The sequence below is a fragment of the Dermacentor silvarum genome, chromosome 8 (genome assembly GCF_013339745.2).
Source record: "Dermacentor silvarum isolate Dsil-2018 chromosome 8, BIME_Dsil_1.4, whole genome shotgun sequence".
NCBI lineage: Eukaryota > Metazoa > Arthropoda > Arachnida > Ixodida > Ixodidae > Dermacentor > Dermacentor silvarum.
Genome location: NC_051161.1, coordinates 100,604,971 through 100,628,128, shown reverse-complemented (window position 1 = coordinate 100,628,128; position 23,158 = coordinate 100,604,971). Strand labels below are relative to the sequence as shown.

General features: G+C 47.8%; 2 protein-coding genes across 10 annotated transcripts in view; one reads left to right on the top strand and one right to left on the bottom strand.

Moving 5' to 3' along the window:
* LOC119461597 (uncharacterized abhydrolase domain-containing protein DDB_G0269086-like) overlaps nt 1-5,410 on the bottom strand; it is a 37,293-nt gene extending 31,883 nt beyond the window's left edge. For all 6 annotated transcript variants that reach the window (XR_007463124.1, XR_007463122.1, XR_007463123.1 and 3 more), the window contains exon 1: nt 4,288-5,410. Coding sequence is in view for 2 of the 6 variants with exons in the window: in XM_037722950.2 (XP_037578878.1) it covers nt 4,288-4,956 (669 nt within the window). In the remaining 4 variants the exon portion in view is untranslated. The remainder of the gene's footprint in view (nt 1-4,287) is intronic.
* Nucleotides 5,411-7,581: 2,171 nt separating this feature from the next.
* Nucleotides 7,582-23,158, top strand: part of LOC119461596 (uncharacterized) — a 61,984-nt gene continuing 46,407 nt past the window's right edge. For 3 of the 4 annotated variants that reach the window (XM_049655129.1, XM_037722948.2, XM_049655130.1), the window contains exons 1-2: nt 7,582-9,680; nt 16,808-16,908. In XM_049655129.1, coding sequence (XP_049511086.1) covers nt 8,894-9,680; nt 16,808-16,908 — 888 coding nt within the window. In that variant the 5' untranslated portion in view covers nt 7,582-8,893. Of the gene's footprint in view, nt 9,681-16,807; nt 16,909-22,606; nt 22,747-23,158 lie in introns of all 4 variants that reach the window. The other variant, XR_005194011.2, reaches the window with a different exon arrangement.

The window sequence follows — 23,158 nt, the reverse complement described above, 5'->3', positions numbered from 1 at the left end:
GATGAAGGTAGTCAGATCATGACTCTCAGGATCGAGCTCTAGTTGATGGTAGGCAGACGCCAAATCCAGCTTCGAGAATCGCTTGGCGCCAGCTAAGCTGTGCAGCAGCTCGTCTGTCTGTGGTAGTGGAAAGCTGTCAACAATTATAGCTTTATTGGGCTCTCACAGATCAACACACATTCGTATTGAACCATCCTTCTTGCGAACAACCACTATAGGAGAAACCCACTGAGAGGCGTCAATGCGCTCGATTATGTCTTGGGCTTCAAGTTTCTGCAGTTCATGAAGGGTAAACGGCAGCCGTCGGAGCTTGCTGGCAACAGGTGGAACGGAATCACGAACCTTAACTTTGTGTTTGAATCCTTTGGCAAATCTGAGCTGTTTGTCAAAGAGGTGTTCATACTCTGAACGTACCTCAGCTGGCAATGTAGGAGTGCTGGAGGCCAATGCAAGACACTGAAGCGATTTACCTTCAATATTCATCTGTAGTGCCGCAATGGCGTCTAAGCCCAGTACAGTGGTGCCTTCAGATACAACATACAGAAGAACACAAGCCGTTCTGTCTTGGAACGCAGCTGAAGCGACAAAACATCCTCTAACTCTTACCTTCGACTTGGAGTAGTCGAAGAGCTGCACTCAGGTAGGTTTCAAAGGGTAGGTGCTTGTAAAAAACTGATGATAGAGTTCCTCAGCCAGAATAGTGAGAGAAGATCCCGTATCAACTAGAAACGAGATAGGGCGACCTTCCACAGCGACGGATGCGTAAATGCCATGCTTGTTTCCATTGACAACACAAACTGTTTTTCCGCTACTCTGGGAGCTAGCGTCGTCGTCATCAACTTGAACTTTAGCTGAATATCCAGACGACCTACACATAAAATCTAAGTGGCCAATCCTCTCGCAGCGACGACATCTGCGCTTACGAGCCTTACATGCAGGACTGTTTGCAAGATGATCAGTCGCTCCACAACGATAGCAAGCTCGAAGGTTCGTGGTACCTTGTACGGGATGCTCAGATGCTTTGGCTTTGCACTTATTACAAGTTCTGCATTCATTTGGTTGTTCAGAAGACCGAGAAGAGTTTTGTGCTGTTTTAACGTGACGAACTGAAGCATCGTCGCAAAATTCCTTAGCATGACTCACGGCTTCTTCGTACTGATTAGCAATTGTTATAGCTCGTGAGAGCGTCAGTTATGAGCCCTCAAAAAGTAACCGCTCATGTAAATGACGATTCGTCGTTTTCGAGACAAACTGATCACGTAGCATCTCATCAGCGAGGCTTCCGAAATTACAGTCTGCAATGAGGATTACAGTCTGTAAAGCAGAGACGTATTCTTCCGCTGTCTCACCTGCATGCTGAGCACAGCGACTGAACCGTTGTCGAGTCACGATGACGTTGACTGAACGCTTGAAATGATCCGAAAGCAGGGCGATTGCAGAGTCATACGCGTCATTCGTCGACCCGGTGTCACCTGTGCTCGAAGGACTAGTAGCGAGAGCAGAGCCAGACTGCAAGTCCGCTGGCTTCAGTGTAGAGAACATCCGCTGCTTCTCCATACCAAGACATGTGAGCAGGATAGCTTTTTGGCGTTCGGCTGGAAGCTCTGAAGCTCCAGAAGCCACCACGTACGTCTGCCGTCCCGGAATGCTCATTGTGGTGATGCAGCAGAAATCACCAGGACTCTTGCTCTTGCATGGGTTGAAATCTCGTCGCCAATATGTTGTATTTAGAACACAGAGGAACGATGCATCCGATGCCTGAACATCATCTTCTTTATTTCATGTCCCCCCACAACCATCCTCATCTTCTTTCCTATACAACAGAGTTATCCAAGTTGTTTAGTTTTCTTTATTTAACAGATGAGTGTTGCCCCAAGCGCACAATTATTTTCGTCTCAATATCTGAGCAAGTTTAAAAAAAAAAGGGGGTACGGGCGTACGCTTCTCATAAATATATGCCACATGGTTGTGATGCGAAGGCGGTGTCGCAAGTAACATGTCTGGACAAGGGCAAAGGCGCCTCAGTACAGCAACAAAACAGCTGCCAAAACACGCTTTAGCTCAGAACAAAGGGTAAGACGTTTCAGCTTAAATGGCAAGTGGGCAAGGAAAGGTGCATTAGTAGCAGAGGACGAGGCCTGGTTGCTCGCTGTTTAGAAGACGCATGCTGTAGTGGGATGCCCCAGTTTTCTGTGGATGCGGTGCAAGTTCACTTTTTCTGCTGTCGTGCCTTTGGAGGCCTTTGGCATTGAAGAACTGTTTCCGCTGTTCCGTTTGTACGAGAAATTTGGGCCACATGGTCCACGACCACTCGTGGCCTTTGTGTCGTCACTTCGGCTCACACACTGTCCTTAAAAGCCTCAAAGCACTGCAGGTGGTATGTCCATTTTGCCAGCCACCATTCTGTGCCATCACAAGCATTCACCAGTAGAAAGGTTTAGCTTGTCCATGAACCTATAGTTTTTACAGCATACTACTACAGTAGAGTTCGTCATGTCATCTTGCGGCGCAAAAATTAACTTAACACAGCCTTATTGCAGTAACCGAGTATACTATACTGAACTGACGCTTTAAAGCATTGGCAGGGAAATAACCATTCACATGGTGCCCTCTTCTTCATTTTCTTTGACAAGGGTGCACTTGTAACAATAAAACACTTCCGACAAGTTGTGGTTGTAGGTGTCGTTACCAGCGTTGCTTTCTATGGCTGTCTACCTCTCCAGCAACCTGATATTCCATAAAAGGTCATACGTTTACGGACAAATGAAAACTCTCTACGAGCTACCGTTACTGCTTTTCATGGAATATGGGTGACATAGACCATGCACAGCTCCTCTGCGGATGCCGAGTTCCTTAGGCGCTTGCAGGACAGCTCACTACCAGTCACTAGATCTCCACCGCTAGTCGTAGCCTTCCCGAACTCTCCCCCGGCTTGCATCATGGCTTTATGCCAGAAATGGTCATTCTGCGCACATACACTCGAACAGTGTGGATACAAATCATATACTTTTATCGAATACTGTCCTATTTGTTTCAGTCCTCGATACTCACTCAATGAAAATATGAATATTTTTCAAATACTTTATATCGTTGGCTGTGTCCAATCAAACTGGAAATGAACCAAAAATGAAATACCTTTCATCCCATCCACAGTGAACATACAGTAATAGAGCACGCTGCGCTAGCCAGAGACGTCTGTAAGACGTCTCTGGCTAAACGTGTCACTTGAAGTAAAATGTTGTTTAGACACAGCACTCGGTAGTGGGTATGGTTTTATACTATTTATAGATGCAGCACCTGTGTCCTCCTCTTCGGATTAAATGAAGTTACCTTTCATTGCGGAATACTTCATAGAATAGTAACACCATCTGTAGTGACATTTAGAACTAAAGAACAAGCTTTTTTTTTTTCTCTCTGCCGTTTCCACACACGTGTGACATGCATGTCTGGTCAGGATGGTATACACAGATAATTAATCCACACGCTTACCTTTATAAACTGATAACGCATGACCACTTATTCTGCTAAGGGTCCCGAGTTAACAACCAATTTGCTTTCTTGTTCCTAATGCTCCCTTTGTGCTTTTAGTAAAGTATGCTTTTAATTTGGAGTTTAGGGACAATAATTTTCTATTGTGAAAACAGGGTGTTAAAATTGTTTGACATTAACAGTGAGAAGGCTGTACATTATTTGCAAACTATTAAAAAAAATATTCTATTCCATTCACTTTTGGCACTATTTCATTCGTGTTTGATTCCGCCTCAGAAACTGCTATTTGCACACTCCTATCAGTATATTTAAAAAAAAAAAATACAAGCACCAACTTTACAAATCATTAACTCTGCACCAAGAACTGATGTCACAGTTCTGTACAGAGCACTTGCTCGAGCATCTCAAGTGGTCACATTTAAAGGTTATGTGAAGCTGTTATACAATGTTCACAAAGGTTTTGCAAAAGACCTGCTAACAAATTAGTGGCATACTTCAGAGCAGTATATATAATGCACCAATTTTGTCCGCTTTAGATTTCTCGACAGGCGCACTTAGGAGAATCGGGTTATCATTATTTGTTGCCTAGTTAAAGCTGTAACTCGATACTTCAGATTTCTAAAATATTTTAATTCTGACCTTTAGCTGCTTAAAAAAAAAATAACTAGCGTACAGTGCTTCTTATGTTGCCTATCTTAATCAGACGTTATAGAATAACAGGCGGTCGCACACTTTATAGCTATGACCGAAGCTCCGGTCTAGGAAGTCACGTTTGCAGCGCGCGTCGGCTCCTCCCACCTCGTGCAAGCGGCGTTCCTCGAGGCGAGCTTCTGCTGCGCGGAGCTCCGCGTTGGCTTGTCGTTTCTGACGTTTCGCCGCTGCTTCTCGCCGGCGAAGTTCCGGGTTTGTCTGTCTTCGCTGACGTTTCGCTTGAGCATTCCGAACCTTGATCTGAGGGTTAACTTGCCTGCGCTGGCGAGCGGCAGCAGTCTGTGCTTTGACGAGACTTGGATTCGCCTGTCTTTGCTGGCGTACAGCTGCTGCGCGCTGGGCATTAATCTGAGGATTGATTAGTCTGCGTAGGCGAGCGGCTGCTGCTTGCCGGGCTTTGACTTGAGGATTCGCCTGCCTGCGCTGGCGAGCGGCTGCTGCTTCCCGGGCCCTAACTTCTGGATTCGCCTGCCGGCGCCGGCGAGCGGCTGCTGCTTCCCGGGCCTTGCTCTGAGGATTGACTAGCCTGCGCTGGCGAGCGGCTGCTGCTTCCCGGGCCCTGACTTGTGGATTCGCCTGCCTGCGCTGGCGAGCGGCTGCCACTTCCCGGGCCCTGACTTCTGGATTCGCCTGCCTGCGCTGGCGAGCGGCTGCTGCGCGCTGGGCCTTCACTTCTGGATTTGCTTGGCGTCGGCGCTGTCTTTCGCGGGCGAGCGCGCGTTTTCGCTCGATGCGCGCTTGCAGCTCGGCGTCCATGGCACAAAGAAAGTTTCGGAACGCGCCAACTGCTTATAATGCCCTGTTTCTCCTCCCGCGTCAACGGCAGCGACGCGCTACGCGTCCGCAGCGAACGCCAAGAACTCGTCCCGAGAGATGCGCCGGCCGCATCGCCGGCTACCGCCGCTACTTCGGAACGACTTCAAGATTATTCTGCGCCCCAAATCAAATGCAGTTGCAATCCAGCTCAAATCCAGCGCTTAATGTAGCTTCAATTCTGCTCAAATCCTGCAGCGCTAATGCAGCTCCACTACAGTGAAACCTGGGGAAGTGATAAGTGATGTGCGTACTGATCTCTACTATGTTTTGCCCCTATATTAGAGATCAGTGGATGTGCCGGTGTTTCCCGCGGGAACACCACAGGCAAACCACGGAACACCTATATAAAATTTGAGCAGGGAAACTGTACCCTTCCTCAGTAAAACGAAAAAAAAAAAAAGTGGGGCGAAGCTCCGGAGGGAATCATCGGTAAACCGTGACTAAATTCAATACCTTCATTGCCCACCAAGGAGGAGAGGACGTTGTAGCGTTGCAACAAGAAATCCCCTTTCCTCGCCTGATGCGTTTTGCAGACACCTCACGAGCTCTCGCTGCATCGGGGTCTGCCTGCCGATACGCGCGCTTTATCGCCGCTTCCCGTTCCCTGACGTTCTGCAGATCCTCTCCACGCCGCTGCCGTGCCGCTTCGGCCTCCCGTTCTCGAACGGCTGGATCTTCGCGACGCTGCCGTGCCGCTTCGGCATCCCGTTCTCGAACGGCTGGATCTTCGCGACGCTGCCGTGCCGCTTCGGCCTCCCGTTTTCGAACGGCTCGATCTTCGCGACGCTGCCGTGCCGCTTCGGCCTCCCGTTCTCGAACGGCTGGATCTTCGCGACGCTGCCGTGCCGCTTCTGCCTCCCGTTCTAGCACTGCGGGGTTTTCCCGGCGTCGCCGAGCAGCCTGACGACGCGCTTCGGCCTCTCGTTCTCGCACGGCCGGATTCTGTCTGCGAGCGCGCGCTGCCGCCGCCTTGCGCGCTCGTCGCTTCGCCGCCTTGTCTTCCATACGGCGATTCCGAGCGAAAGAGAAAGCAGTCCAAGACAGCGCCTCCTCTACTCTGAGATGCCTGGCACGTCGGCCGCGCTCGCCCGGGACCGCTGTGTTTCTCCGGCTTTCCGCGATGTGGCGCTAACTTCTGACACTACGCACCGCTTGCTCCGCAATAGAAAGTCACTGCTCCAGTCCCTCTCCGAAGGTTTGCAGCGCTGAACTGTGAATAAAATTTTGTGCTTCAAGATTTGCAAAGCTCAGCAGAGTGAAATTATGTAGTTTTGAAGAGGAAACGAGAAAGTAAATGAAGTAAAATAAGAATAACTGTTTATTTACTGCAGCAGAAGTGCAGGCTAAATATTCTTTGCTAAAAGGGCATATTGCAGATAACGCATTATCACAGAACGGTAATAATAGATTTAATATGAAAAAAGACAAAAAGCATGAATGCAAAGCGACATCAAATATAGGTTCATGCACATAATGCTAAGGAAATTATGAACAAAGAAGAAAAAAGAATATGTAAACATTTTATGGCAGGAATAAGTATGACACTGTTTATGCATATTAGCAGCAGTCCCAGCTATGAAGAAAAATGCAAAATATTGACAGTTAATGGTCGTGTAAAACAGGAAATGACTTTGCCATCACAAACAAGGGTAGGAGGGGGTTTGTTATGCCATACATATATGAAGGAAGCCAACAATTATTGAAAGGAAGGAATAGAGAAGAAAGGTTCCCCAATTCATAACACTGTTATCACAGTTTTTCATGCCTGCAGTTCGATAAAATCACTTCACTAAAGAAACAAAGAACATCAAAGTCTACAGTTATTATATGCAGTTTCAATACCGCTGTTAGTAGATGCAGATATCGGCTTCATGAATTTTTTTTTTTTTTTTTTTTCATATGAGCTGTACAAAAGCCTCCCGTGGTCATCGTTGCAGCTAGCTTTCACATTTCAGCACAGGCAAGACTGCGATTACACACACGCTGCGCTACAAACACTGCTCCATAGGTTGCAGGAGAGATTTTCGGTTTGATAGCATTCCACATATTTCTTCAGACCACAAAGAACTAATGAGTTCTACTGTCGGGTAGTAGAGGCCACCCCTATCTTGGTGGGAAATCAACCCAACCATAGCAGAGTTTCTCTTTGCCTTCTTAACTAAAGCCACGCAGTTCTCAAACGCAATTTTTTCACTAACTACGCGAGATATACAAGACAGAAAAGCCAGGGAGCTTCTTGCGCTGGCTTGACATGCAAAAGGAGCACGCAGCAATACCGTGTGGCTGGGCTTCAACTGCGGTTATTAGGCCGAGCAATGAAGCGGCAAGACACACGATAAAAAGTAGCACGTCGGGCGCCGAGAAAAACTAAGACCTAGAACGTTAATCCTGACTCCGAATGGGCTGCCACCGAGACTGCGCGGGCACTAGCGGTGCCGGTGGGGCGCACGATAGTGTCAGAAGACAGCGCCGCTGCGCGGCAGCGGCGCGCGTAAACAGGAGAGGGTTGAGCGGGGGCTTCGGCGCTGACGTGCCAGGCATCCTAGTAAAGGAGGCGTTGTCCGAAGTTGAATCGGTTGAATCGCGAGCATCGTCTACATGATCAGCCGAGACAGCAAAGTTGGTTCTTTATTCTATGGCAAAGCGTGGCCGGAAGCGCCAGTTCACTGCCGACGAAATACGAGACCGTCGCAACACAGAGAAAAGTGCCAAGCGAGCTGCTGCAGCGAAACAACGTCCACCACCCAAGTCCCCGACAACGCGGAAGGCAGAGCTAGCGGCTGCGGAGCGAGCACGACGAGCTGCAGCGGCTGTAGTGACACACTGAGCAACAAGTAATGCTCTCGCATTTACACACCATAAGAATTGCTTAGGTGCCCTCATAAGTTTTTTTTAAACGTCCGAATTGTCGCCGTTGTCCGAACGAAATCTTCAAGAAGTTGATATTGTTTTTGGCCGCGGGACACAAAGTTTCGGCACAGAGGTAAACCGTATGGGACAGAACACATGCAGGCACCATTACTCTGGAGACGTGTGCAAAAATGCCCACCAAATTTGTTCCCCTGTCTCGCGGCGCTGAGTTGAAACCTTTAAAATGGTGCAGTGGAGTGAGCGATTATTTTAGAGCGCAGCTCCGAAGCCCTGCTTAGAAGTCCGTTCCTGCGTTGAGCGTCGGCGTTCCTGGGCGTCCCTCGGAGTAACCGAGCGAACGAGCACAGCGAAGGATGAAAGAGCGAACGTGAAGTGCAGCGGGGGGATGTAATAAGGCGATAGTGAAGAGAGCGTGAGGAGGAGGGTGCAGTGGAACCACGAGGTGGAGGGGGAAGGGTATGGTGAAAGCGTGAAAAAAAAAAGTGTAGTGCTCTGCGGCAACGACCCCTACAAGATGGTGCCAGAGTACCGCGCCATCGTCAGTACGTCACGGATAAGGCGTGCGGCGAGTGCGTCCACCGATACCATATATGGAAACAAAGCGCTGCATGAGCAGAGGTCTGTCTGCGGCGGCTGCTGTGAATCGCACTCATGCGCTACCTCTCACAATTGGCGAGGAAGTCACGCCACACTTCGCTCCGTTTGCTATGTGCTGCACGAGACAGATTGTCCGCTCCAGCCATGTCACTCACAGCGTTAACTTCCCTTTGTAATATAAACCTTGTATATATATATAATCATTACACAATGTATAATCACAATACAGAATAGTGTCAGCCAGTTCTTTCTGCCGATGAGCTTCTGCCGATGAGCAACGCAACCGGTGGAAGTGCTTTGTCTGCCGCAGCTGCTAAACGAGCTGCCCGAGCAGAGGCTCAGCGCCGCCGCCGCCGTCAGAATCCAGAGTTGCGGGCCGCCGAAGCAGAAGCTAAGCGCCGTCGCCGAAATGACCCGCAAGTGCGCGCTGCCGAAGCAGAAGCTAGGCGCCGCCGCTGCTGAAAGGGACCCTGCTATTCGCGCCACCAGGGCAGCAGCTCAGCGCCGCCGCCGTCAGAATCCAGAGGTGCGTGCCGCCGAAGCAGAAGCTAAGCGCCGTCGCCGAAATGACCCGGAAGTGCGCGCCGCCGAAGCAGAAGCTTATCGTCGCCGCTGCCAAGAGGACCCTGCAGTTCGTGCCGCCAAAGCAGAGGCTCAGCGCCGCCGACGTCAGAATCCAGAGGTGCGCGCCACTGAGGCAGAAGCTAAGCACCGTCGCCGAGATCTGGGCGTTCGCGCTGCCGAAGCAGAAGCTTATCGTCGCCGCTGCCAAAAGGACCCTGCAGTTCGCTCCGCCAAAGCAGAGGCTCAGCGTCGCCGACGTCAGAATCCGGAGGTGTGTGCCGCTGAGGCAGAAGCTAAGCGCCGTCGTCGAGAAGACCCTGCTGTTCACACTGCCAAGGCCGAAGCTATATGCAAAGCAAGGCTTGCAAAGAGTGAGGCTGCAACAAACATTAGCGACAATCCATTTGGGAGTGTGTGTTCAGTGTGGGACCGGCTCCAGAATGACCTGAAACCGTTACCGGATAGGTGCCACGAGACACTTCAGCGGGAATTTCCCAACTTGGACCTGTGCCAATTCAGGCTATGTTCGACGTGCATGCGACCTGTGGGGAAGGGTGACATTCCTTCATATTCCCACAACCAACGGTTCCAAATATCCCCCGAAGCCCTGGCACCTCCCACATCTCAATGCGGTGAGTAAGAGAACATACCGTTCCTCTACATCATAACTCCTACTGCTGTGACGACCTCATGTAACATTTGCATAGGCCTCGCCTTTGAGAACCAAGCACTGGTGCAGCATGCAGTGGCGTAGCCAGAAATTTTGTTCGGGGGGGGGGGCTCAGGTTGCAGCGCGGCCTCCTCCTTATAGAATTTGTCGAGGAATCAAATGCATCAATAATAACTGCATTGCCAATGCCATTGTATATTAGACGCTGCAAACGAATTATTGAACGCTGTGCACTGTTAAGTAAAATATGTATTTTGTCATAAAAGAATATATTCGTATGCCCCAAAAATTGTGCCAGAAATAAATGATATCAATGCTTCCGCGTTTGTTTTTTTGTCTATTTAATAAGTAAATAAAATATCACACGAACTTTAGAACTATATCAGTTCGAAACCAGCAAAGCAGTGCATGCAGCTGATAGGAAAAACGTGAAGGCCATGAAATGAATAAGTTGAGGACAAATATTTTGATGAATCTTTGTCATTCAAGAACCTTGTTTACATTTTTGTACATATGCAACGGCCAAGAAAAAACCTCAATGACGCTGCCCTCGTTGCAATAGATTGTGCAGGAGCAGCTGTAACCGGTCGTGTATTGTAATTACACCGAGATTATACTCGCAACAGTGAATGCAAATAAAAAGTAGGAGTTCAGCAAAATATACATTAGAAATGCGAAGATAGAATGGAATAAACAAATGTGAAGATACAACTCGCTAAAGGGCAAAAAGAGAGTCACTGGAAACAAATTTCACTGCTTGTATACACAAAATCGCGCAACAAGATATTTAAAAATACGTATGTCTCCAATAAATCTACGTATTTAAGCAAACGTCACTGTATATAATGCGTCAAACAAGACAAATAAACATGTTGCGCAGTCACAGATAGTAAACTTTGCGCACAGAAAGACAGATGATCCAGGCAAGAACAAAACTATGATCGCAGAAATCGTGATATGTACTCGGGCCATGCGGCGGTCGCGACAGCGCCATATGGGTATAATAATAAAGGAATAATGCAGAAATCAGTACAAAAATGTGTAATTTAGCTGTCTGCACAGCGGCAACAATTATTCTGCACCCAAAATAAAAGAGGGTATTGCTTCGTTTCAAAAAAGAAATAAAAGCAGGTAGCTAAAAAGGAAAGAAAAGGACAAACGAAAGCCATAGATGATGCGGCAAGTTGAACTACCCAATATCCCCCAGTGTATTTTTGGCAAACGCCGCGTGGGCCGGGCTTTCAATGAGCAAGGTCGGTCAAAATTGGTTATTGATGTCCTCGTTATTTTCGTATTCGCATGATAATTTTTATCAGGATGCTAACTGCTAGAATAAGCGGCGAAAATTTCTGCGGTTTTAAACGCTAATGAACAGTCATACGTTTTCATAATTAAAAGCTTATGGACCTGAAGGAACAGAGCTTTTTACTTGCGTTGATTTTTGCTGCTTCGCTATCTAAAGGACAAACTTCTCTCGGCGGGGAAGTTGAGCGAAGCGGTCAATAACTTCGGACACGTTGATGCTGACGTCTCTGTGGGCATATAGAAGCGCCAGCCCAACCTTGGTTCCTCAGACATTGTAGAGCGCAAGTAGTTTTTTTTAGAAAACTCTTGTTAAAAAATATTCTCTCTGGCGCTGGCAGTGGTCACTGGAACAGTGACTAGAAGCTGCAGCAGTTTGTACACATTTACATAGAACCTGCAGTCGCAATGAGAGAGGGCATCTATTCCGGTGCTAAAACCTAAAAACACTCCTTCCATGTCGTTGGCATCTTTGTTTAGGTACCTTGCACAAAGAGTAGGTTGTTCGATTTCAGCAATATCCGTCGTTTCATCAGGAAGTATGGAGAAGCAGCCTGCTTTTGCATCTAGGCTTTATTTGATAATTTCACCACAGATTTCTATATCGTTTTGTGCATCTGGGGTTAAATACGAGGCATTACTGGGGCAACTTTCCAAATGGTTCTTCAGATATGTATCTGCACAATCAGCTCGCATGCGAAGAAGCGCTCTGAAAATACCAGTATTTTCAGCGGGGGGCTATGGGGGGGGGCTTAAATTCATAGGGCCACTGTCCCTGTGGCCACGGAGAGCCAGACCTTGTCGCCCGCAAAAAAAAAAATTACTCAGTAATAGGGCGTTTACTTTCTTCTGTTTTCTTATATTTTACTTTGCCTGCCCTGGTCCAGCTGATCAATCACCTTGGGCACGCTTCCTGTAAATGTTTGGAGAAAATTATCAGCTGCTAGCTGACAGTCACGGTGATATTTAGTATTTTCGTGTGTGGTGGAAGATTGCGAGCGCATGCTTCCATTTCTCGAACGGCTTGGACACGAGGGCTCCAGTGCGCGCATGTTGGCCCAAGTTTATAAGAACATTAACCCCATAAAGTTCCACAATTGAAAATCTTTTAAAGCACGCCTTTGGAAATGTCAGTGCACCTTTCACGTCAAAAGTTAATGAGAACTTTATACCCATAAAGTTTCATAATTGACATCCATGTGCTCCGTAGATTCCACGGCCGCTGCGAGATGCCGCAACGCGCCCACTCGCTATCGAAAAGCCCTTGAAAGTTTGTGCTCGGATGGGGCTCCTTGCGTTACGTGACTCCAGGTGCAAGGGCGTTGCGACGAAATCCAGCCCGAGTTCGCATTCGTGCCGAAATGTCTTTCGAGCTGAAAAAGACATTGTAGACAAAATCTAGAATGATTCCTGGCGTCGGTGGTAGTTTTGGTCGGCGGTGCAAGCCAGCACAAAAAAATTTCGGGGGCTGAATCAGCCCCCCCCCCCTGGCTACGCCCCTGGCAGCATGTCGAACATATATCCACCGATTCCATCTCTCTATATCCACGTCTCTCTCAAATTCCTTGCCTCAATATATCGCGAAATGAGAACACGTATAGAGGGGCGCTCAAATTTCGCATTGGGGAGCATCGTAATAGGATAGGATAGGAATACACTTTATTTGTCCAACGGTTATGGCTGTTGGTGCCCGGGGCTAGGCTGCCAGGGGTCCATCGCGGGAGAAAAATCTTCCGAGATCCTCGGCAATGGCCCTGGCCCGCTGGACGGCCCACTCCTGGTCCTCGGGTGCCTCGCTGAGGAGGGCGGCTTGCCATCTCTCAGTGAGGCGCCCCGCTTCAGAGGGTCCTGCTGTTGTCTTCCCCCTTCCTCTTGGTCCTTCCTCATGGCGTTGGCATTCCCAAAGTATATGGGCCATATCAGCCCGTTCGTAATCGTCTGTGAATTTTTTGCGGTGAAACCTTTTTTGCGCCAGTGGACATATGCAATAGTGTGATAATCATTGATTAGCTCCTTCGTTAAGATTATGTATTCTTACGTTTTTATTATTTGAGGGAATATGTTGTTAGCGCGAAGTTGAAGCCAGGCATCGCTCGAACCTTAGGACGAGGTTTCAAAGCAATGAACCTAGTTGTACTTTATCAGCTTATACTTATGTTCACTGCAGGACAAAGGCCTCTCCCAGCGATCTGCGGTTACCCGTCCTGCGCTAGCTGATTTAAACTTCCACCTGCAAATTTTCATATTTAATCATCCTACCTCATTTTCTGCAGTCCTTGACCGCCTTTCTCTTCCCTCGGCACCCATTCTGTAACTCTAATGGTCCATCGGTTATCTGCCCTACGCATTACATGGCCTGCCCAGCTCCATTTTTTTGTCAGCTAGAAACTCGGCTATCGCCGTTAGCTCCCTAATCCACAGCGCTCTCTTCCTTTTTCTTAACGTTGCGTCTAAAATTTTTCGTTCCATCACTCTTTGCACGGTCCTTAACTTGTTCTCGAGCTTCTTTGTTAACCTTCAAGTTTCTGCTGCATACGTTAGCTGGCAGAATGCAATGATTGTACACTTTTAATACGAAATTGTTTTATGCCAAGGTCCACCATCAACTTCCTGTACTGCATTGTGACACTAACAAGCGTCGACAGTGAGTGCTTTGGTAGTCAGCGCAGTGGAGGCTCCAATGCGGTGTAGGCCTTCTGCTGCATATGTTAGCACTGGCAGAAGCAGTGATTGTACTCATTATATTTCAGTGACAGTGATATGCTCTCAGTCATGATTTGGTAATGCCTGCCATATGCACTACAGCCCATTTTTATTCTGTAAATTTCCTTCTCATGATCAGGGTCCCCTGTGAGTTATTGGCCTTGATAAATATGCTACTGCAGAGACTGTATAAGTTGACTGGCGATCATAAATTCTTGTTCCTTTTTGAGGCTAATGAACATTACCTTTGTCTTCTGCATATTAATCTTCAACTCTACTCTTCCACTTTCTCAGTTATAGTCCTCAGTCATTTGTTGCAATTCTTCCCCCTGTGTTGCTGAACAGGACAATGTCACCCGCCGGGGTGGCTCAGTCAGCTAAGGCGTTGCGCTGCTGAGCACGAGGTCGCGGGATTGAATCCCGGCCGCGGCGGCCGCATTTCGATGGAGGCGAAATGCAAAAACACCCGTGTGCTTGCATTGTAGTGCACGTTAAAGAGTAATCTCAGGTGGTCAAAATTAATTCGGAGCTCTCCACTGCGGCGTGCCTCATAATCAGAACCAGGTTTCGGCACGTAAAACCCCAGAAAGAAGAAAAACAGGAGAATGTCATCTGCAAACCGAATGTTGGTGAAATATTCGCCGTTGGTGCCTACTCCTAAGCCTTCGCAGTCTATTAGCGTGAACAATTCTTTAAGCATTGTTATGTCTCAAAATGTCAGTGGGCATTCCTTGGATGCTTTCCACGATGCAACCACTTGATGAGCGCCCACCTAGACGACAGAGCCCGGGCGCTGACTACTGACGGGTAGACAAAGCAGCTCCCTTTTAGATGACAGCAGCCGTCACATTCTATGGAAGCGGTAACACCCGTGAAGGCCAGGCTTCTCAACTCACTGCAAGCTGACTGTCACGGAGAGCCCACTAATTGATGCAAGGGGCCAACATAGAGGACTTCCATGGGAACAGTGTTCCCACGGAAGAAACTTCAGGTTCCCAATTGCCACGTAGTTGTGTTGTATGCGGGGGCGATCGCGCAACATTGGAGGTGGAGTCTGGCCAAACAGTGTGACATCATGGGTGGGATTTTGTGAAAGCCTAGTCTAGTTACCTAGAGGAAACAGCTGTTTTAAGAATCAGACAGCTTTGGTGCAGTGAGGAGTGTGCTGACGTGTGTGTGCTCAGACATGTAGTGAGCTCAGACATTTCAAGTGCTCTGACATGGAGTGTCCTTCCATATGAGGAGTAAGTCGTGTATATATGTAAAGTAGATCCATTTCTCGTTCTCTTCATCCTTCAACCCAACATCGTCTCCTCAACAACGAGCAGCAACTCTCGGCGTGATGGCGTGGGTCTGCTTCAGTAGCGCACCGAGGATCTCTGCCAGGGGGGGGTTGACAGAGAGGAATTTTGCATGCGCATCGCCCACGTGGTACGACGTTCAATTCGGCTAGCAAAGTTTCGGGCAGCATTTCAGATGCTTAGTTCACGTGAACAAAGCTCGCTTTCTTGAATTGAACGAGTAATTTCAATTCGGTGCGAGGCTAACTAGAATGAGGGAAGCAAAGTGCAACACCTCAACACCACGGTCCACCAGGTTATGTCCCTCAACGTGTGACAGGCGGCTTTGTAAAGCGTTAGGCCTAATGCATCGCTACTTTGACAACAACCGGCATCCAACAAAATAAACATCACCCAAAATGGGCACAACAGGCAGCCGCGAGGAGACGTTAGCTCTGTGAGGTGGTCCTACCCCGCTCGGTGCACACAGCATCCAAGTTGACGGTGCCCACCATCCCAGACTGTGTCGCCGTGCCCAGTGCCAGGCCGCGATACCAGTCAGCCCGTCGTGGCACCCGTGGCCCGTGGCCACCCGGCTCCCTGAGCCGCGACTTCTGAAGTCAAAGAGATAGAAGAAGCTATTTACATATAAGAAATTCGGACCACCCACGAGGCTTCCGTACTCACTCGCTTCAGGCTTGCCAATGCTCCGCGGGCGCTAGGCCTCGCTCTCCCAGGATGCAGACCACGTGGCTCTCGTACCGACGAGTGTACTTCAACAAAACACTCGCGAAAAGGCTTAGCATGTTGAAAAGTTCAAACACGCTACAGCAACCCTCGCCTCGCTCAAGAAAGCACGCCGCCGACACTAGCGATCAAAATCCACGCTAGGACTACGCTTCGGTTGAAACAAAGGTTGTCTCGAACTGAGCAAAACTGGTAAAATTATCATCCGATGCCCCAAGAGGTCCACGTTGGGCAGCCAGATGTGGGGTCTCACATGTGCTCTTGGGACAAAGGAACGACAACACAGTAGTGTTAACAATCAAAAGGGCATTTATTGCACTTTTCATACACTAATACACGCTAGCCAAATTACTATCAATAGAACTATCATGAATTACTATCATGGGCACGTGACAAATCAAGGCAGTCCGACTCACTGCGACCAGATAGCGAGCGAATATGTTCGCCCCATGCCATGACACCATCGCCTAGTCGTTCACGTGTACGGTCACGCGAACAGTGGCACGTTCGAACGATCCGTGTTTCATCCATACCGGTGCCCTCCTCCTAGCCACGCGAGACGGTCTCGCGAAGCGTGGATCGGCGCACGCGCGAGACGTCCGCATCGCTCACTGACCCCTAACCCGAAGAGGAACCGCGTTTTTCCTTTTGCGGGCCTGCCTAACCCCCCGCCTTCAGGTGGCGTTAGCAGCGCAACACTAGCGCCATCTCTTGTAATACGCTGCAACTCTGCCGCCGTAAAGCTACGCGGCGAAGCCGGATTACGGGAGCCATGCGGGGAAAACATCCGGGGACTGCGTGAGAATCGCGCATATCCTCAGTACAACGTGGTATCTCTAATGTAGTAGCTTCTAGAATTATCTTCACAAATATTGTAACTCGAGTAGGCAGTGAAGTGGAGAGCCTGAATTTTTCATAAAAGCAACATCTCGCTTCACTGGTGCTTTCTGTCACTGATTTCGGTGAATGTTGCGTTGTAAAAGGGGTGATCCTCACTCGTTGGTGTTTCATTACTTATGAGTACTTACGCGTTACCTTCTTTGCATGCTTTCTGCAGAAGCCAGTCCAGAAGGATCGGGGCGACAAAACTGTAGCGAACAGCGACAGTCCGCAGGGCAATGGGTTGGCGCCGTGGACCGCTCATGTCAAAGGACGAAGGTAAGTTTGACAGCCGTTGTGGAAGATTCCAGCACTATATGCTACCAGTGCCTGCATTGCCTGATGTGATAGCACTGTACGTACAATACGAGGGGGGGGGGGACCAACTAATGTGGGATCTGCGAGCGCGTGCCATACTGCATTTTTACGCCCTTTAGTGCAATAAGCGCCTGCTGTCGGGACATGACATTGTGCATGTGGCTCCTCTCACGCTCGTCTACCTGCCCATATGGCCACTTTTTGACAGCAGGGCTGTCGGAATCGCAGTGATTGCAGAAGGTTGCGTTAGGAGGTGGTGTCTGTTTTGGCCATTGTGACATGTGACAATGCAGTGTACAGTGCTTAGCAATGGAAACACGATATTCGGAGCCCGTGGCAGCCTGACATTTTTCGTATAACCAGTGGACGCTGGAGACGCTGAGCAGATAAATTTTTGTACCGCAGTTATTGTCGCTAACTTGGTTGACTGGACACGTGCCACTGGCAATTTGGCGCTCCTCACTGAGCCAGGTTTCACATCAACTTGGGGTACAGTGAAGTCTTGTAAGTATATAAGCGTCAACAGTTATCCTTGGACAGTTTCTGCGATAAGCTTTTTATACACCATGCTTCTGCGCTACAAGCCATCCTTGTTTGTCTTTATTTATTTTTTTCTAACAGCGCAGGCAGCAACCGTCTATGCTATAAGGAGGAAAGAAACGAAAACAATAAAAAAATGCGCTATGTTCAGAAGTGAAGCTCCGCAAGTTAGAAGTATATAAATAAGAGTTGCTCGTTTGTATCGTTTGTAGAAGACGCCACATCATACTAAACAAACTGCGCGAACGCAAGAACAAAACCAGGAACTGCCGCCCGCCGTGCGCTCGCCCAAGGCAACATGCAGAATGCCAATAGATAGCAGCACTGCCTACGCAATATGGCAGCGCCCGTGAAGTAAAAGGTGTATAAACTGCTCTAAACTATGAACTAATGTAAAGATTGGGCTCGTCGACTGTTGCTCATGGTGGGACCAAGGAGGTTATAAAAAAAATAACCACCTTGGGTGAGATGCTGTCCACGTCGCTTGTCGTGCTCATTGGAAGATTTTCCGCCCTGTCTTTGTTCACTGTGCTGCGCTGTGCGTGCGTGACTGTTGACCGAGCACGATGTCATAGTACGCCACAATGCCAGCTGCATGCGCTGTTGACCGCTGCCCAACGCAGCCAGGGTTCAGTATAGCTCTGCACTCGTTTCCCTGTGATGGCTCTCAGTGGCAGAAGTGGATTGAGTTAGTCCACGTCGCCGGACACGAGGCATCGGCCCCGGTGACAAGCAGCCACAGTTGCATACTTCATTTCGACCCTGCCTGCTATAAGCAATGCTCGCTGAGCTCGGCGCAGCCGCAGAAGCTTGGTATTCGAGGAGAAGCAGGAAAGCGTGTCCTCGAGCCTGGTGCTTTGCCGACTATCTGGACTTGTGTCCTGCACCGGAAGTTGCTTCACTCCCCAAGCACCCTCGACTGCAAGGGGCAGCCTACAGTCGACGACAGGTTCGTACCGCTTGCAGCGGTGTGTATGCATACTGATAGCGTCGCATGTGATGATGCATCAGGCAAAATGCTACCTCTGTGCGAAGTACGAGCGGACATCAGCCAGCAGTTTAGCAGGCAGGGTTGTGTACACTTGTCACTCAACACTCAGGTGCCTTGCCTAGTAAGCTTACCCTTGGTTCATTTTATTCATTGAGCCCTTTAAACTCGCAGTTTGGTTCGAATTTTGCCTTCTATGGCAACACATTGAAAGGCAACAGCGAAGAACTAATACTCTGAGTAAGAATATTTAGTAATCTTTCTGGCTGGATAAAATGAAATTAATGAATATCTGTAGGCTTCAACTGAACAGTACTGTCATTTGGGCATAGGTGGATTTAAAGGGGGCTACTGGGGGCAACCACCCCCTCGACGTACTCGGCACATTCTCAAGTAGAAGCGAAAAGACTATAATCTGTAACGCGTGGCAAGTAACATCAGTTTCACCTCAATTCTTTATGGTGCCTTTGTAGACATGAGTCGTTGACTTTGTGCTCTAATCACACGGCATTTGGATTTTGTCTGACCCTGGACCTACATCATTGGTCTTCATCTCAGTGTGGCAACTATGCTAAGCAGGGGGCTAAGACAACATGCCTGGAACACTTGCTCATAGATAGCAACACCATAAAGTGGCAGATGTGTCCTGTGCTAATTATTAGGGGCATGTGAATATTTGAAGCATTCAAATAACAAATTGAATATAGTCATTATTGGAATATGTACTCGAATCAAATAGTGGCTATTACAAATTACGATAACTTTCTTAATACTTTTGGTATACTTTATGTTGTTGACCGTGCACCGTCAAACATGAATTGAAATTGAAACTAAAATGGGATATTTTTAATCCCAATTACAATGAATGTAACATACTAGAGCGTGCTGTGTCACAGTTAGCCAGACTTTTCCAAATAAACATGATCATTAACAGTAAAATGTCATTTATACATTGCATTTGGCAGTAGGTATTGTTTGGTACTATATTTATATATGCAGCACGTAGGTCTTCTCATAAGATAAAATCAGAATACACTTCATGGCAGCATACTTCGTAGAATACTGGCACCATCTGCTGTGACAATTAGAACTAAATAAAAAGTGCTTTTCTTCTCACTCTGCTGTTTTCACAAACACACATGTCTGGCCATGATGATATGCTCAGATATTATTGTTCCACAAGGTTACCTTTATAAACTGATATTCCGTGACCACGTATTCTGATAAGAGCCCTCGTTTTGCAAACAATCTTCTTAGTTGTTTCTCAGGCCCCCTTTCTGATGTTACAAAGCATGCTTTATAATTTGCAGCGTAATATTGAAACTTTCAATTGGGAACATCAGGTTGTTGAAATTGTTTGATAATAATGATGATTAATGGGGGGGGGGTAATTAACATCTCGCATGATAGATAGCTTGCTCTTTTCTGTGGCCTTTCCAGGCCTCCCCTTCCCTCCCTCCTATTATCAATCTGTGACGTCATACAACCACTTTAAAGCCCGTAGACGCCAGCCAATTGGGTGATTGTTTATGATCATAAATCATCGTCATCATCAGCCTATATTTATGTCCACTGCAGGACGAATGCCTCTCCTTGTGATCTCCAATTACCCCTGTCGTGCGCTAGCTGATTCCAACTTGTGCCTGCAAATTTCCTAACTTCATCACCCCACCTAGTTTTCTGCCGTCCTCGATTGCGCTTCCCTTCTCTTGGTATCCATTCTGTAACTCTAATGGTCCACCGGTTATCCATCCTACACATTACATGGCCTGCCCAGCTCCATGTCTTCCGCTTAATGTCAACGATAATATCGGCTATTCCCATTTGTTCTCTGATCCACACTGCTCTCTTCCTGTCTCTTAAATCAGTCCCAAGCAAAATGCATGCACACCCTTCCAGTGTTCTAGCAAACAGTGAAGGGGCGTTTGTTAAAGGGGTCCACAACCACCTCTCAGGCTTGGTGAAAGAACACAGTCTGCGGATAGCATACGCTGCTGTGAACATCTAAGTCAAATTTTGCAGTCATGCGTGTCGCGCTGAGCTCACAAGTGGAGCGCAAAGTCACCTTTTTCTCAAACGCTCTCTTCTCAAAAGAAGCCTGCTCCTCACGCTTTTCTGAACGCTTTATATTGTAATATAGCAGATTCCTCTATGCGGCTTCTGTTGCCTAATAGCTGACATCAACCAAGAAGGGTGTTTGGATCAGTACACTTCTTCCTTCTGTTACTATGTATATTTATTGATACAGTTTAGTAAACAGGCTGAAGTAAGCAAAAATGTGCTTTCGAATTTCGATAATAATTGCGTACTGCCGGAAGAAGCCAACTATCATTTGTCCACGCTGGGGCGCAGCCGCCTGCGTAGGAGTTAAACTATGGCCGCCCTGCTTCGTAGCCGTCGGGTCTCGTTAATTTCAACTATAAGTTTACAACACTCGGCTAGCCTCGAACCACATGAAACCTTAAGGTCACACCACATGCGCGCTTGCCAGTGTGTGCTCACTCCTGGTTAGATGCCTCGGCTGACTTCGCTTCGTCTTGAGTGATTGATAGCGCTTCAAAATGCGCAAGTTGAATGTGGCTACTATGCATCGGTCAAGCTGGTGCAGGACAAAGCCCGTCCGCAGCACACAGCATGGCCAGACTAGGGCGTATGAGTGCGAGCACACACTCAAGCCCTGTCTTGCACAAAGCAAAAGCTGCACATATGCACGACAGTTGCATGTAGCTGTGGTGTGCTACGTAGTGTAGGTACCACGCCCACTGTGGGTTGCCATGACAAGTCCACAGACTGAGTCCGCTGTACCTCACTGAGGACAACTGCCTTTGGTGTGTTGTAGGTGCCAAAATTGGAAGTGGTGTCTACGTTAAGATCCCAAATCAAATTTTAACTGCATGCCACGATGATGTTCAGCAGGAGGAGCGTTGTGGGCACGCTCTGCTCCGCTGTACCTTTCGCAGTGCAAGTCATTGAAGAAGGAGTGGAAGCATCGCATAGGGGATGTTTGAGTTCCAATAACTCTGCTTCTGCTCAATGCACTGAAATACTTTTTGTGGCAAAGAATTTGTGAAATAGTAAATTTTAACTTCAAATGCATTTCTCGACTTAATAAAAAGTGGTTCAGGGTCCCTTTAAAGCGTACTACCTGTCCTACTGCTCCTTTGCCACTCTCTCGGGCACCTTTGTGAGACACCAATCTCGAAAGATTGCTGTGAGTACACTGCAGAATGGAGAAAAAATAAAGAAGGATCAACATGCAGGACATTGCTACCTGCTACGCCCCAACTGTGATGAAACGTTGGCTTGAGGAGTTAGGGGGAAAGTGAACTTCGTGCTCCTTGTATTTCTGTTATTGGGTCCTTTTCTAATGTTTCTGTGGGAGAATATTCATCAAATGGCATCACACTCTGTTCTCAGTTGTGTTGAAAGAGGTTTCAAAGCCATTAAAGGTGCCCCGACACCACTCTGAGCTCGAAAATTTGTTACATAGTGGTAGTTGTGTATTGGTTTCCAATAAACATGCAGTAAGAAAAATTTTTTTTTAGAATGATGCCGTAAGAGCAATATTGCAGGTGTTTCATGAACAACTATGCGGCCTACCATGGCTTCTTACTCATCTTCTCTACCCTGCCCACTGGGGCTCTCAATCCTCACCGCATAATTGCACCAATTCCATACAGTGCAGCAAAAGCTACAGCCCTGTCAACACACTAGAAGATAGACTCCTCCCTTGTCTGCCCTTAATCACCCTCCGTGTGACACCAACTGAAGGGAACCTTCGTGGAAGGATCAGTGGCGCATGATAGGCGAGCCACCCTCCCTTCTTAGAACACACTGTGGGTTCCCGTCATGTTGGCAGCATTGTCCCTCATCAGGCAACCAATCGACAGCGTTTGCCCTGCTGTCATTCATGACATGCGAGAAAGGATCGGAAAAGCCAGAGAGGAGCATGGGATTCTATTAAATTGTGGCTTACCCATGCCCTGTTCGCGAAAGATGATCATCGTGGTATGCTGTTGGCGACGCGGATGTTTATTTAAAATGTGCACAAAAAATGTCAGCGCTGGTTTAGGGGCCCTAGTGATTGAAAGTATTGTCAAAAGCCTAAAGGAACCTCTTGCTTCTTTGCAGGCAACACAGTGCAAGTCCTGTGTTGATCAAGTGTGTACATTTGGCACTCAGACAGAGACTGGACATGTAATGGCGGAAACAAGCACCCAAACTGCCATGGCCTTCACGCGTACCATCCTGTGCAGACAACAAGACCAACGGTCAGTAAATCGGTATGCAATGTAGCTGCCATGTCTGCAAAAATACCAGGTGTCTTTTTCTTTTTTTCTTTTTTGACTATACAGGTTAAGAAGAGGCGCACATTATTTGCTCGATAAATCAAAATGTTAATTCACTAATGAACAAAATCCCACTAATTATTCTCATTCACTTGACCACACATACTGCAATTGGCATACTGTACCCGTTGAGTTTGCAGGGCTTATCCACTTGGAAATTGAAATGAATTCTGGGGATGGAATTAGTTTTTAGACATATCAAGCTTTGTTTTTGTTTTGGCTCTGCCGTTTCCGCAGGCACACGTGTCTGGTTGTGATGGCATGCTCGGATATTATTGTTCCACAAGGTTACCTTTATAAGTTGATAATGCATTACCACCTATTCTCATAAGTG